At 32.3% G+C, this 13494-nt stretch overlaps 1 protein-coding gene across 2 annotated transcripts in view; it reads right to left on the bottom strand.

Annotated features, from left to right (window-relative positions):
- RNF180 (ring finger protein 180) overlaps positions 1-13494 on the bottom strand; it is a 123701-nt gene that overhangs the window by 82801 nt on the left and 27406 nt on the right. For both annotated transcript variants that reach the window (XM_039870015.1, XM_039870014.1), the window contains exons 3-4: positions 4210-4305; positions 1667-2626 (exon numbers count right to left, since the gene is read on the bottom strand). In XM_039870015.1, the coding sequence (XP_039725949.1) occupies positions 1667-2626; positions 4210-4305 (1056 nt within the window). The remainder of the gene's footprint in view (positions 1-1666; positions 2627-4209; positions 4306-13494) is intronic.

Genomic DNA, 13494 nt, shown 5'->3' with positions numbered 1-13494 from the left:
ATGAATGAGCTGAACAGCTAAGCCACGAATTTATCTCAAATATTAACTCTTCCTAGGATTTTTTTGCTTGAATTAAGAAGACTATTAAAAACTATTTTTCTTCTTTCTGGCTCAAGCCATGATATGCACTCATATCCCTAACTCATGTCATTTCTATGGTGCTACACGCTTTTAAATTTCTTTGCTATGGAGACATTGAGCATTTGTTTGCCTGTAGCTCCTGCGCAACAAACTAAACCTATTAAGATCCTGCCCTACACTGACCTGTCACAGGTCTAAGACTCATTTATTCTGATCAATTGCTAAGCAGATTGGTTAAATCACATGTGTGTGTGAGTGAATAAAAGTAACTTCATTAAAAAAAAAAAAGGCAACATTAATTTGGTGTTGCTTTGTTCTAAATTGTGTAAAACAGAATGTTTCCTATGCTGGAAAATGATTAACAATATAGCTGAGGTTTTCAGAAGTACCTAGCTCAAGAATTAAACACATTTTTAAAATTGCAAAGATGTTATCTGCATATACTTACAGTACAGAGCAAGTATAACTCTCATACTTCTTTTAAATTTCTATTTGTTAAGAGATTTTTAGAGCCCTCCACATTGTTTTAAGGGCATTCTTTCTGAACTATAATTTAACGTAACATATCATCATATCCAATTTAACTAGGTTTAGGTCAAATTTTCAATAAAATTTTGAATTTTACAGCTTTAATAAATTAAACTACAAAATATAATGGTGCTAAAATATATTCACTTATACATTCTACAATATCTGCTTTGATTCCACGTTACACCATCACTTGCAAATAAACCAAACTGGAATGTTCTTGTCAGCAATCAATCAAAAATATAATAAACAATTATCTATTATAATAATACTATTTAACTGAAAAATGAAAAACACCTAACCATATTGAAGCACTCAATGCAGTAATTTTTTATTCAGTCTATGACTAGCATCAAAAGCAATAATGAGTTTGCTTAATTGTTTTTAAAGGCATCAAATATTACGAAAAGTTGCAGCTTTCTATATCTTAGCTGTGAGGACACTGATTAATAAGGATGACTATCTATTATTATGAACAAGGAAATAATAAAGGCAATTTGCAAAAATAAAGTTTATATAAAAATATATTAGTCCTCAAACTTCCAAATTTGCATGAACACCTCATCTATTGGCTTTAACTGGCTCCCTCAGCACGTAACATTTATTGTTCAGTCCTTTCACACACCTCACCCTTGAACATATCATTATGAGCTGAGGAGTTTAAACCATAGAGAAGCACACTCTCTTACAAAATTACAGTAAGGGTCAATGTCCTTTAAATAATTTTCACAATTTAACACAGTTAACCATATCTGGATCATGTGGACTCATAATTAATAAGGCTTCTTGAAAAGATCTGTTTAAGCTAAATGTGATGAAAGTGAATGAATATGTCACTAGATTAGATTTAGGTAGAGAAATTTTTTTTGCTTCAGCTTAATGTGAAATAAAATCCTAACAAATAAATTTAAAATATATATGAAAATCTAGTCTAAGTATCATGAGATTATTATTCCTCTGAAATATTAACAGAATTGGGAAAAATTTCACAAAAGCTTCTCTCCCCAAACCCCAACATTTATAATATAGAATTTTTAGTAAACTCTTAAAAAATTACCTGCTTCTGCAGCCATCTTTCATGCCTTCGTTGTTTCCTTCTCAGATTCTTCAACTTGCTCCTTTCTTTTTTACTGAGCCTCTGATTAATGGCACCCAATGAAAAACTGCCCGAGCGCAGGAAGTCCAGAGGAGAAAGGTGCTCTTCCTGGTCTGAGGCCTCCAGCATGCTCCTGCCAGCTGAGGGCAGGTCCATCAGGAAAGTCAGGCTGTTAGAACTAGCATGGTCTGAGTACACTGCAGAAGCTTCTAGACCACAATGAAACTCTCCTCCTCTTTGTGTCTGAGCCTCACGGGGAGCCACTGAAAATCTTTGCAGCAGCATATTAGGATCAAAACTTGATGAAATCTGAAAAGAACAGCTATTTTTACTAGATTCAAAAGGCAAGTCTGGAAGGTCAATACACTGTGTTTCATTTAGCCTGGGATAGGCAGTAGTCTTATCATGTATTTCATATAAAGTGGGTAATAAAGTCAGTTTCTCACTGATGTTCAGATCCAAACTATGTGATTTTCTATGAAAAGCTCTTGTGGTGCATCTGCCAGTCACAAGCTGGGGAACAAAAAGCTGGTATTTTGGATTGGATGCTTTGAAGAGCAGTTTTTCGTTCTTCATCCCAAAATACGTAGACCGTACCTCCAGGCAGAGTGCTTCTGTTAATCTTCCAGGGCCATTATTATTTTGAGCCATATTGAAAAGCCTGTGATTTCTGTTTTTGGAGGTGCCACCTGTCAGTAGATTGTCCGTGTCACAACCTGACTGAACTCTAGGATGTGACAAGTATTTCAGCGATGGTCTCATTAGTTGGCCTGCCTGTGCTGGCTGATAATCAGTCCGGCTCTTGGAGAGATGTACAGCTGTAAGCTGGCCACAGGAACATTTTGGAGTGCTGACAAAATTAAAGCCCCCTAAACGGGCCCCACAAAAAGGGCAATTCAGTTTTCCAACTGTCCACTGGGCCTACAGGTAATAAAGGAAAATAAAGACAATGCTTTCATTGTAAAGTAATCAAAAAGAATGTGATTTTTTTTTAAAGCCAACCACATGAAAGTTTTCTATGCCACAGAAAAGGCTAGCTAGCTTTCTGTTTTCTGATTAGTAGACAGAACAGTAAATGGAAACAAGCTTTCTAATAGAGATAAGCAGCTCCAAAGTTCTAGAATGATAACATATTGTACATCATGCCCATCTAAGCAATACCTCTAAGAATTCTGAGAGTGTCTTAAACAATAGGTTGAATATGAATACAGTGTGAACTAATGAAAGAAAAATACACTATGGAACCAGGAAGCAAATCAGTCTACAGAGCTAATTTGCAAGTAAAATCTCACAGAAAAGTGTCTGTTTTGATACACTTCTTGCATACCAAGCACTGTGGGAGGGAACTTTACCCAACCAATAGAATAAAGCTCTTCCTGTCTTTTACATATATACAACCAAAAGATAATGGTTGCATACAAACAGTGCATTTTCTATACTGAGATTGGAAATTAATGATGAACTTGCTTTCAAATGATGTTTTCTACAGAGATAGTGGAATAACCGGTGTCCTGATACATTTTGTGAAGTTCTGGACACTGGCAAGCAGCACACTGGCATCTTCCCAGGAAATCATTACAATGTGATAATGGATGCAAAGAATAGCTATCAAGTGTTATTGTTTAACAAAAAAAGTTAGTCAGTGAAGAAAGACAACTATATTTTTCTGAAGATCATATTACTTATAGTTTTCTAAGACTTAAGCGTTTTGATTGTGAGAAATGATACTATACTGTTAACAAGGTGATTTCTTGCTCTTGTAACATTTCATTAAGGATCCTTAAAAGTGTAGTGCTTTGATTTTTATTGTGCCAATAGGAGTCATTAATTATCCAGTTTATTTTCTATGTGTGTGCATACATGAGTAATACTTATAGGGTATTTCATTCACTCAATAGAAACTGTTCTAGGTGCAGGGGATACAGTAAAGAATAAAATATAAAAACCCCTGAGTCCATGGAATTTATATTCTAGTAGGGAAGCTAGGCAATTAACAAGATCAGTAAGTCATAAATATGTGTGGATGAGTGTGTGTGTGTGTGTGTGTGTGTATAATAATGCATATATTTATATGTACTTTTGCATATTTACAAGTACTAAATGTTACTTACAGTTTGTGTATGTATGTGTAAAATATACATAGGTATACAAAGCAGAGAAGGAAGAAAGGAAATGGGAAGAATGGTAATAGCGGGGAGGGACAGTTGATCGTTTGGCTAAGCAACAGTCTCATTGAGAGTAAAGGCTTATGGAAATATGGGAACAGGTGAATATCTGTGGGAAGAGCTTTCAAGCAAGAGGAAATACCAAGTGTGAAGTCCAGGGTAGAAAAGCACCTGAAGCACTCCAGTAATAATGAAAAAGCCAGTAAGTACAATCAAGAGTTACACATCCTTTCATGTCTCTTGAAACAATGCATCCAAGAAAAAATAGCTCTAAAATGAGGGCAAAAAACATTCTGAAGATAGTATATTCCTAATTTTACCCTGAAATTAGAAACTTACTTTTTGTATTAGGCAGTTTATCCATTCTGGAAGGGCTTCTATATTCATGTGCCACACATGACAAATACTTTGATCATCAACTGAATCATGTCTATCCTGTTGTAGCAAAATGCAGAATATTAGTTATTATTAGTTCAGAATTTATTTCACAAATTTCATATTTAAGTTACAATATAAATTCAATTTTAGCTAGGAAGGAAATACTGCCTTCCTCTTCTCACTCCCATCTCCAAAAACAAGCCAACAAAGACAAAAAAATATATTTTTAGGAAATTTCCACCTGTGAATTAAACAAACAAACCAACCTCCATTTCATTGATTTCATAAGTTAAATTTAAAATTTAGCAGTAAGTTACTTACTGGGCAAATCCGGACCCTATTTTTTGTGTGTGTAAGAAAAAAACAGTACCATTCACAACTTTTCCCTGCCTTCAATCTCCGATTCTATCTGGATTCTATTAATGACAAAATAAAAGAGTTGTTATATTCTCTGTCAAGATTCTTAAAAGAAGGGTCAGAGGATGGCAGAGAGGGGCAATTGAGTAGGTATCTGGTAAAGTCTCAACTAAACTTCAGCTGTGTTAAGAACAAAATTTTCAAAGAGACAATTTTGGCTTTTTGAAATAGATTTGTAGAAATAAATGTGATTATAGTTGAAACAATATGGCTTCCCAACATGTGAGAAAAATGCAGCGCGGGCCAGAGTGTAGATATGTGTCTGCTTATTACCTGTGTGACCTTATGTCAATTGCTTTCCCTCTCTGAGTCTCAGTTTCTTCACCTGTAAAACACTGCTAGGTAATTGCTAAGGTCTCTTCTGGATCTACAAAATTTAGTTCTATGATATGACAGGAAAGAGTTGATTGAGAAGAACAGGGAAAGGGGTAAGGCTCCTGCCCACATCTCACATACCCTTCCTTCCCTAGGATCAGAGTTTACAAGTAGCTATGCAAGTTGCCAAAGCACAATTCTTTTTTAGACTTCTTAAGCAGTTAGACTACTGGTTACTATAATCAGGTTAAAATAACAAACAACAAGGCAATTACTAAACATGTCTTATGAGTTTGTATTCGCAGTGATATAAATGAAATAGGATTGGATTTCTTTAAGAACCTTTCACTGAATAATCTATATTTGATCCTGACCTAGAACCAGGATCATCCAGAATTTCTAGGTTTAATTTCCCAAGTTGGTCCCTCTGGACCTTATATCACTTTTCTCTTCCACTAGTAGATCTTAAAATACTAAACAGTGGGCCAGTATAAACAAAAATTTTTATTGTGATTTATTTACATACTGGAAAGATCTATAAAGAAGCCTCTTAATCTAACTTCCATGAGGCTCCCCAAAAATCACAATGTAAATTAAAATAGGAAAAGGATTTCAGCTATTGTTATATGTTAAATCACATTTCATTATTTTCCATACCGTACACAACGGTATTTTATATACCATAAAAAATATTCAATTTTAAGCCAAATTCAATATTATAATGGTGAAAGAAAATTTTGTTAAAAGGTTTGAAATTCTTTCAATTCTAAGATTTTAAAAATCTATAACACTGGTTAAAAATATTCCAATGACAAATAGAAAGTCTGTTGGGAAGTCTTTACAGATGGCCAAAGAGAAACTTTATAGTTTTATTCATGATGTCTGAACTCCAATTCTGATTAACAAAATGCAACTTTTTATGTCAACATTGAAGAGAGGGCCAGGCAAGTGCATGGCAATATGAAGAGGATATTACTGAATGGAAGTAAAGTTAGGAAGAGAAGAGACAATGCTAGGAATAGTTTTCTAGCTCAATCATCTTACTGCTTCCTAATACATATATCCTCACTAAAGTGTCAGGCAAACATACAAAGGTTTATTATTGATTCTCATAAAATGATACAGGGAAAATTCGGGCAGAGAGGGACCTAACCATCAGTTTCAAGATGGCAAAGTGAGTACATAGTCTAATCTATCCTATTAAACCACAGCACCTAAGAAAGGTGTTAAAAAAAAAAAAAAAGAATAGCTAAACTAGAAAATATAGATGTGGAGATTTCAATGAACCAGGAATTAAGAGGAATCTCTGAATGATTAATGAGAGAAACAACATCATACTGTATCTAAGTACATAATAGATGAGAACCACACAAAGAATGGTCCATGCCAAAGTAGTGAAAACTAGAAGAAAAAAGGGCTCTGGGAAACTAGTAGAGGTGGAGTTGAAGTCTGATCATCTTCAGGCAAGAGTAGTACTTGAGGCAAACAGAAACAGGGCAATATCCCAGGGTGGTTGGAAAGGCTTGGACAAAAATGGAAAGCACTTGCAGCAAGTTCAGAAGATGAGCAACTGAGGACCAACCTCTATTCTTGCCGAAAATAGTACTATGCCATATAAAGAATATGGTGTAGATTTGTTCATACTAATAAAATACATCTCTAATACATATTATTTTTCTTAAAAAAGCAAGTGATAAAAATAAATACACTGAATTATGGTATAAAAATCATATACAACCTAAAAAAACCAGTACTACACATTTCTATGGAAACATATGTAAATGGATAGAAAAAAGACCTAAAAGGCTGTGTACCAACAATGGTTAGGTTCGAAGGTTAGGAGAGTTACCCAAAGGAAACTTCAACGTTTCCATATTGTTTTTATGGGAGAATATATTAAATTACACTTGTAAAATTAAAAATGTATTTAAAATTGATTCCAATAAAAATAATTTGGCAATGCTGAAGTAAGTAGTATTAGACATGCTGTCACCATTACAACTTATAAAACTGGCAAGATTAAAAAGGTAACAAGAGACAAAGATGGGCATTTTATTATAATAAAGGGGGCAGTTCATCAAGAAGATATAACACATCAATATATATGCACCTAACCTGGTAATACCAAAGTATATAGAGCAACTATTAACAGACCTAAAGAGAAAAACTAGCAAAAATACAATTATAGTAGGGGAATAGCCCACTGACAGCAATGGATACAACATCCAAAGAAAAAATCAATAAGAAAATATCAGTCTTAAATGATACATCAGACCAAATGAACTTAATAGATATTTTTAAATTTTCCCATCCTCAAGTGAAAGAATACACATTCTTCTCAAGTGCATATGGAACATTCTCAAGGATAGACCATATGCTGGGTCACAAAACTAGTCTCAATAAATTTGAGAAGACTTAAATCACACCAAGCATATTTTTCAACCACAGCATCATACAGGAAATCAAAAGAAGAAAACTAGAAAACCACAAGTAGCAAATAAACAACATGCTACTGAACAACTATTAGGTCAAAGAAGAAATAAGAAAGATCAAAAGATACATAGAGACAAATGAAAATGAAAATATGACATACCAAAATTTTTCGGATGCAGCGAAGTGGTACTAAGAAGGAGGTTTACGTCATCACAGGCCTACCTCAAGAAACAGGAAAAATCTCAATCTAACATTACACCTTAAAGAACTAGAAAAAGTAAAACAAAATAAAGCCTAAAGTCACTAGAAGGAAGGAAATAATAAAAATTAGAGCAGAAATAAATTTTAAAAGAAAAAATGACAATAAAAATATTAATGAAACAAAGAGCTGGTTCTTTGTAAAAATAAATAAAATGGATATACCTCTGGGAAGACTCACTGAGGAAAAAAAGACTCAAATTAATAAAATCAGAAATGACAGAGGAGCCATTACAATGGACGCCACAGGAAAAAAACCAAATGATTATATAAGAACAAATGATTATATAAGATACATATTCATCATAAAAAAAAATCTCAGAAAACTAAGAGTAGAAGAGAACTTTCTCAGCTGTTAAAGAGCTTCTATGAAAAACCTATAGCTAAAATCATACTCAATGGTGAAAGACAATTCTTTTACTTTAAAATGAGGAACAGGATTGTCTTCATTCTCACCATCTCTATTTTACATAGTATTGATGGTCCAAGTCAGAATATGGCAAGAAAAAAAAATAAAAGACACACAGATTAAAAATTAATAATAACAACATTGAGATATAACTTTACTCTAGGGTAACTGTAATAAAAAAATAATAAAGAAAACAGAAAATAAGTGTTGGTGAGGATGTGGAGAAACTAGAATCCTTGTAAAATTGTGGTGGGAATGTAAAATGATACAATCAGTGTGGAAAATAGTTTTGTGGTTTCTCAATTAAGTTAAACATAGAATTACCAATTGGCCTTACAATTCTACTCTTGGATATATAACCAAAATAACTGAAAACAGGTGTCCAATGAAAAACTTGTATACAAATATTCACAGCAGCATTAGAAACAAAAGGTAAAAACAATCCAAATGATGAATATATGAACAAAACATAGTATATCTATATAATAAAATATTGTTCAACCATAAAAAGGAATGAAACACTGATACACAATGAAAGAAGACAGATACAAAAGGCTCCATATTGTATGATTCAATTTTTATGAAACATTGGAGTCAGCAAATCCATAAATACAAAAAGTAGATTAGTAGCTGCCGGGGTTTGGAGGAAGAGGAAATGGGAAGTGACTGCTTAGTAAATCTGGGCTTTCCTCTTAGGGTGATGAAAATGTTCTGGAACTAGATGTGATAATGTTTGTCATTTACAATGACATTGTAAATTACTAAATATCACTAGTGGTAAATTTTATGTTATGCATATTTTAGCACAATGTTTAAAAAGAACAAAGTAACTCTTTATTCACAGATAACATAATATGAAGAAAATACTAGGAAGTTACCAAAAAAGCTGCTAAATTAAGAAATTAGCATGATTTCAATATATAATGCCATTATACAAATTCCTGTATATCTCATTTCTGTATATTAACAATGGGAGAAAAAAAATTTAAATATCACTTATAATAGTATCAAAAAACATGAATCACTTAGGTATAAATTTGACACTACATATATAAGACCTATCCACTGAAAACCACAAAACACCATACAGAGAAGTTAGACTTAATTAAATCAGGAAATATCCATGCTCATGGATTGGAAGGTCAATCTTATTACAATGTCAGCTCTTCTTACATTAACCTATAGATTCGATATAACTCCAGTTGAAACCCCAGCAGGCTTATTTATATAAATTGATAAATTTCAAAATTTATGTAAAAATGCAAAATGACCTAAAACACCCTGAAAAATTTTGCAACAGAAGGAAAAAGGTAGAGGACATATACTATACGATTTCGACATTTATAAATGTGTTGAATGGAATAAAGTCAAAAAATATGATTTCTTGGTAAATAAGCGAAGGCAATGAAAAAATAAACTTCAATAATTGGTGCTAGAACACTTGGATAGCCATATGATGTAAAAACAAAACAAACAAAAAACCTAATGCTTATCACACACCATGTACAATAACAACTCAAAATTGATCAAAATCCAAAAGTAAAAGCTATATCTACAAAATGCTGAGAAGAAAACATAGGAGAAAATCTTTGAAACCTTGGTATAGGCAAAGTATTCTCTGGACGGAAAAACACTAACCACAAAGGAAAAAAAAATGATAAAATGAATTTCATCAAGATTAAAACCATCTACTCTTTAAAAGGCATAACTAAGAAAATGAAAACACAAGCCACAGACTGGAAGAAAATTTCGGCAAAACCTGTAACTGACAAGAACTTTTTAGCCAGAAAATAATAACTTTTACAACTAAATGAGAACACAACTGTAAAAGTTTAAGTACAAGATTTTAACAGACACTTCACAAAAAGATATAGTAATATCCAATAATTACATGAAAAAAGGCATACCATCATTAGTCACTAGAGAAATGCAAATTCAAACCACAATGAGATAGCATTGCACATTTATTACAATAGCCAGAAGAATGAGGAGGAGGAGGAAGAGATGCAGGAAGAAAAAGAAAAAAGAACTGGCAATATCAACACTGACAAAGATATGGGACTGAAACTCATATATTCCTAGCAGGCATGCAAAATGGTGTAGTCATTTTAGAAAACAATTTGTCAAGTTTCTTAAAAAGTTATGACTACGATTACCATGAGACATAGCAGTTCCTAGTAAGAACCAAGAGAAATAAAAATATGCGTCTACATAACGATTTATAAACAAATGTCCATAGAAACTTTATTATAGCTCAAAATTGCAAACACCTTAATGTCCATCAACAACTATAGCATCCACACATGGATAAACAACTATGGGATCCATACAGTAGAGTAATACTCAGTAATAAAAAGGAATGAACTACTGATATATGTAACAACACAAGTCATTCTCAAAAACTTTATGCTGAGCAGAAAAAGTCATACATAAAAGAATATATACTATATGATTACATTTATAAGAAACTAGAAAAGATTGAATGTTGTACATCTTGTTAATAGTGGCAGGTACATAAGTATGTATATGTCAAAACTCATTAAAATGTGCATTTTATTACATGTAAATTGTACCAAAATAAAATTGATTTTCAAAATAATAAAAATATCCTTAAAGAAGAGTGATCAACAACTGAAAATCATAAGTTTTTTTAGTTGGTAAGCTCCATGAAGCATCTACTGTGATCTTAGTCCTCTTTGTACCCACAGATCACAAGAAAATGAGTGCCTGAAATAAAATCCGTACTTTATAAATGCTTGGTGAATAAAAAATGTCTATACTAGATCAAAACTGTATATATTTTTTACTGCGATCATTACTCTTTACCTTCCCTAGGCCCTACGGTTTTTATTTTCTTCAAACCACTGAAGACTGCTAAAAATGTGCATTGAACAGTGTGTTTGTTTTATTTTCAGTATTCTTAGAAAAAATTATTTAAAAATCTGAATTCTTAACAATTTGGTTGTATATATGAGCCAAGGTACATTATGACAAATTTAAATAAACTATATACATCTATTTTTTTTGAAGAACCTTGGGAAACTGATTGGAAGTGACTCAAAAATAAGCAGTGTAGCTTTATCTAAATACTTTACCTCAGAAACAAAATAGATACAGATAAAACTTTTGAAGAACAGGATAGTCACCATACACCAAACACGTTAGCCCTTTCCATTAGAAGCTGACGGTTATGCAGATTAATATAACGCTAATGAATTCTGGAAAAGGCTCTCAGAGAATACAGACTAAAATCGACAAATACAGTAATCTTTACTTCATTACTATATCCAAATTTTTTTTCTGACTATTCCAGGTTCTACCTATATATGAGCTACACAAATATTTCCACATTGTTACAAAGACTAGAATATTAATGTGAGACTAAGCTAATGGCAATCAACCTATATACTGGGTGATTACTAGACAGTGTTGACCATATAAAGAGAGTGAAGAAACATATATATGCCAGAGACTGTGTTGGGTACCTTATTACACATATTATTTCATTTTATTGTTTCATTGTACAAATCTCATTATTTCAATTAATAAGATAAAGTGTCCATAATATTTAATCACATAAGACTGATCATGATACTAAGAAACCACTATCTACTATAAATTCTAGAGATGCTTTACAAACATTCCTACGAGAATACTGGAGTCATAGTTCTAGGCAGGTGAAGGAAGTTTGATAACATACTTAATTTTTACTACCTAATGAACATTTGTAGTGTAATTACTATGCCTCGGCACTGTTTAAGGGTTTTACTATTTTACAGATAAGAAAATTGAAACAAGAGAAATTAAATAACTTTTATGTAACTTGTCAAAGGTCACATAGTAAGCAGCAAAGCAAGGACTTAAATCTAGGCAGTCTGGTTTCAGAACTCATGCCCTTAGTCACTGAGCTTCTTCTATCAAATAAATACTATTGTTTTTAGGGCAATCAACTTTCTTACATCTTTAGCCTAAGTATGTTTTAAGGTATGATACTACTATTCTTCCCTAAGCTTACAAAACAAAACAAAAACTTGGGGCATAATTTATTTTTAAATTAACCAAAAACAATATACTAACTTACGCAAAAGGTAGGTTTAGAAAAAAATCACACAGTTGATTCTGACAGGTGACCCCCAACCCAATTTCTTTCATTTGAGAACTATTAATATAAAGCAAGCACACATTTTCTTCTAAATTGTTAAAAGTTAAAGCATACTTTCTTGCCACCAAAAAAAAAACAAGGAAAATCTGTCACAGCAATTGGTACAGGTGAGAGGAGCATAAAAGACTAGGTTAAGAGTGTATAGCATTTTGTTTTCTTTTCTGAAAACTTAGATATGGTAAACAAAGACAACCAGGGTAAACACAGGCACCTCAGTTATAAATGAGAATGCCAACTACTTCACCTTATTTACAAATACAAAGCCTTAGAAAAAAAACCTATGATATTCATGACATTTATTTCCAAAATAATTTTACAGATAAAATAGTAAATTAAGTATATAAATGTACAAGCACTTAAAAAATCGAACAAATATATGTGATAAAAGAAGTTCTAATGGATGTATTTTAAGATGAATGATTCATTTGGAAGCAACCTGATTTAAGGAATTTAAAGCCTTTATAGTGACACAAGAGGTATCTCCTCGGAAAAAAAATTAAACTAAAACTTTGAAAAACTGTATTATTAGGATTTTAAAAATCCTTACTAGACAGATTTTCATGTCTCAGATTTATCACGTGGGTGGAAGAGGAAGGGCAGAGAAAGTAATTCACAATTTCATTTAATGCTGTTAGGAAAATATTGACAAAATATTTTGTAAATGAAATAATTTGTTCAAGCAGCAGGTGGAGCTAATGCATTATTTTGTTTTTTATTTAAAGGTTGAAATGTTTTCAGTTGCTGTGTACAAGAACTTTTTAATTTAAAATTACAAATTTTATACATTATCTTTTTATCATTTAATAACATTTAAGATTTTTAATTAAGCAGAACAGATTAAATGTAAAAAGTTGACATAAACAATTTAATATTATTATATAACTTTTTTAGACTGAATGCAGTAGTGCAGTTTGTATTTTTATTTTTTGGGGTGACATTGGTTAATAAAATTATACAAGTGTACAGTTCAATAACATGCCATATGTATATTGCATATGTTAAGATTCCTTCCATCACCTTATATTTGACCCTACCCTTATCTCCTCTCCTCTACCCGCTTTTCCTCTGGTAACCACTATTTGAGTTTGTTTGTCTTGTTCATTCGTGCTTTCATTTTATATCCCGTATATAAGTGAAATCACATGGTTCTCAACTTTTTCTGTCTGGCTTATTTTGCTTAGCATCATAATCTCAAGATCTATCCATGTTGTCACAAATGGCAGTATTTCATCTCTCCTTACGGCTGAGTAAT

This window comes from Pteropus medius, unplaced genomic scaffold (assembly GCF_902729225.1).
Source record: "Pteropus medius unplaced genomic scaffold, Ma_sr-lr_union100, whole genome shotgun sequence".
NCBI lineage: Eukaryota > Metazoa > Chordata > Mammalia > Chiroptera > Pteropodidae > Pteropus > Pteropus medius.
Note: the sequence above shows the minus strand (reverse complement) of the source record. Positions and strands in the feature narration are given on the sequence as shown.